Consider the following 2,270-nt stretch of genomic DNA (forward strand, 5'->3'; position numbering starts at 1 on the left):
AAAACTAATAACTCTTATATATGAAAGAAAGTCGTTGTGGGATATCAGCGAAAAATGATGGAATTCTCCAAATTATTTTCGTTCATAGCAACGTTATCAGCAAGCCAATGGTTTTTTCTTTTTAACTTTAATCGAATTCTGGCGAGATAACTATTTTCCAAAAGAAAATCATCCATTATTATTAACAGTTGTATAGTTACGATGAATAAATTACCGCGATAAATGTGCTTATTTGACACAACATTCACAATTTGTGCGACAAGAAAAGTTTCAGCTGACGATACCCACATATGCAAAATCTTGCGATTTTGCCCGAACTGCGCTCGTCAGAAAACTCATGCAAAGCACGACAGGCTTAACCGGTAATGTAAGACGCCCACGATCCCCCACTATTTACCTCTCCTACGCTGCTTCAACGTAGTCATAGTTCGGGGTGCCCGCCGCAGTGGCGCAATGGTAGATTCCGGTACACTTTTTTAACACGGGATCGGCGATTTCTCAACTAATCTCTGGTTCTACAAGCGGACTTACGCGCTGTGGCGGCGAATAGTCGCGACTCTCTTCAGAAACGTCTTCGCGCGGGTACGGATCTTCGCTGTCCTCCAGCGCATACTCAGTCTGATCCGATGCAATATTAATCGATTAGTAAGGATTACAATGACGGTTTAAATGACACACTGAACCTAAGCTAGTTAGCCAGTCAATACAGTTAGACCGAGACAAAATGGGGCAAGCTCACCTCTTGTCTCGGGGAGCCTCTTTGCACTGGACTGTACTCGGGCTCGGGGTACTCTTGGTAACGTGGGTGCTGCTGAGGGGGCGACTCTGCCACATACTCTTCTTCGGATTCTTCATGCGCGTCCTCAGGGTGACAAAGAGCTCTGTCAAATGATCAGTATGTAAAAGCATCTGGAACCTTTGCCTTGACAACTAGTTTGCTCACTTGCCACGTCGCTGTGAGTCGCGCAACTCCTCCTGAGTGATGGCGACATTGTCGAGCTTCTGCAGCTGTGGCAGCGCCTTGATTACGGCCAGCCGATACCTAAAACCAAGCTTCTGATAGGCAGAACGGGAACGAGCTTTCTCCTTACCCATCGGTGTTGCAGCAAGGATTTTCGCCCAGCCACAGGTTTTTCAGATTCGTCAAGTTTTGCAAGTAGACCACTTCGTGCAGGTTCCGGATGTCGTTCTGTCTGATGTAGAGCTCCTCTAAGCGCTTGCAGAATTGGAAATCGACCAGAGTGTCGATTTTATTTATGCTGGAAGCAATTTATATACTTCAACAATCTCTGCGGACTGACAGATCCTAAGGGAATTATTAGAGGAAACTATGACTTTTGCATAGTGTGCAGTGGATCAAATTACAGGACATGCTGGTAAAAATTAGGCATTTTCCAGAACTGTCTTTTTTGTACTTCAATTTTGCGGGCGTTACGTCGTTATCAGAAAAAATATTTTTGCATTGTTTCGTTGAAATAGTATATTACACACACATAGTTTGTATACCATTTTATTTACAACCATAATAAATAAGACTCAGTTTTGAAAGTTCTGGACATACCTAATTTACATTTAATGACAAATAAATAAGCAGGTGGTTTTCTTGTCAGAATAATAAAATAGGTAAGTGTATTGTTTCTGTTACTTTCGGGTCAACAACTCGCACCAATATAAATAATTGTCAGATTTAATCCGATTTTAAGTTTGCGAAAAAAAATGTCCTCCGATGAGGATTTTTATGTACAAAAGCTGACCCAAATTCCGATCATCCTATTCGAGTACGTCGTTTTACCGCCCAACGAGAACTTTCTCAAATTCGTAGAACGCAGGGCTTGAGCTTATTACAAGCTCCTCCCTACGCGAAGAATATGGGGTAAATTTGACTCAAACTCCACCCAACCTGGGGGTGGGAATCTGTCAATAAATAAGGGTGAAATCACGGGCAGTGCTGTTAGTTCAAATTCGCATTAGAGCAGCAATTATCAGTGTGATTTCGTGTTAGTGTAAAAATCAACATCAGGTGAATTTTCTCACGCCTTTTCAATATTCCTTATTGGTTTAACATTCAAGATAATGTTAAAGAGTGAGTGTTTCTTCATAGAGTAACCTTTTCAACTTCACTTGGACATTCACTTTCTTTAGACTTCACTTCACCTTTCTTCTGTTGAGTCTTTATATTTATTTATCTTCTTTAATATTTAAACTGGTTTTCTTTAAAAGTCTAGTTAAAGTTCAATACTGTTAAAGCTTCATTTAAAAGCATAAAAGTT

At 40.9% G+C, this 2,270-nt stretch overlaps 2 protein-coding genes and 1 long non-coding RNA gene across 7 annotated transcripts in view; 1 reads left to right on the forward strand and 2 right to left on the reverse strand.

Moving 5' to 3' along the window:
- The window catches only part of LOC109534156 (dimethyladenosine transferase 1, mitochondrial), a 179,795-nt gene that overhangs the window by 176,434 nt on the left and 1,091 nt on the right, over positions 1–2,270 (forward strand). The window contains exon 1 of one of the 2 annotated variants that reach the window (XR_007281778.1): positions 1,802–2,020. The exons of the other annotated variant lie outside the window; for it this stretch is intronic. The gene's annotated coding sequence lies outside the window, so the exon portion shown is untranslated. Of the gene's footprint in view, positions 1–1,801; positions 2,021–2,270 lie in introns of those variants that run through there. 2 annotated transcript variants of the gene reach the window in all.
- LOC125504894 overlaps positions 1–2,270 on the reverse strand; it is a 60,061-nt gene that overhangs the window by 5,502 nt on the left and 52,289 nt on the right. The gene's annotated exons all lie outside the window — the stretch shown is intronic.
- Positions 1–2,270, reverse strand: part of LOC109534746 (cilia- and flagella-associated protein 410-like) — a 10,285-nt gene that overhangs the window by 2,337 nt on the left and 5,678 nt on the right. For 2 of the 4 annotated variants that reach the window (XM_048667555.1, XM_048667552.1), the window contains exons 3-6: positions 1,092–1,259; positions 944–1,042; positions 740–881; positions 532–618 (exon numbers count right to left, since the gene is read on the reverse strand). In XM_048667555.1, the coding sequence (XP_048523512.1) occupies positions 532–618; positions 740–881; positions 944–1,042; positions 1,092–1,259 (496 nt within the window). The remainder of the gene's footprint in view (positions 1–531; positions 619–739; positions 882–943; positions 1,043–1,091; positions 1,260–2,270) is intronic. The other 2 variants (XM_048667556.1, XM_048667554.1) reach the window with 1 other exon arrangement.

The sequence above is a fragment of the Dendroctonus ponderosae genome, unplaced genomic scaffold (genome assembly GCF_020466585.1).
Source record: "Dendroctonus ponderosae isolate FM_Combo_2020 unplaced genomic scaffold, Dpon_F_20191213v2 Dpon_F_20191213_6, whole genome shotgun sequence".
Lineage (NCBI taxonomy): Eukaryota > Metazoa > Arthropoda > Insecta > Coleoptera > Curculionidae > Dendroctonus > Dendroctonus ponderosae.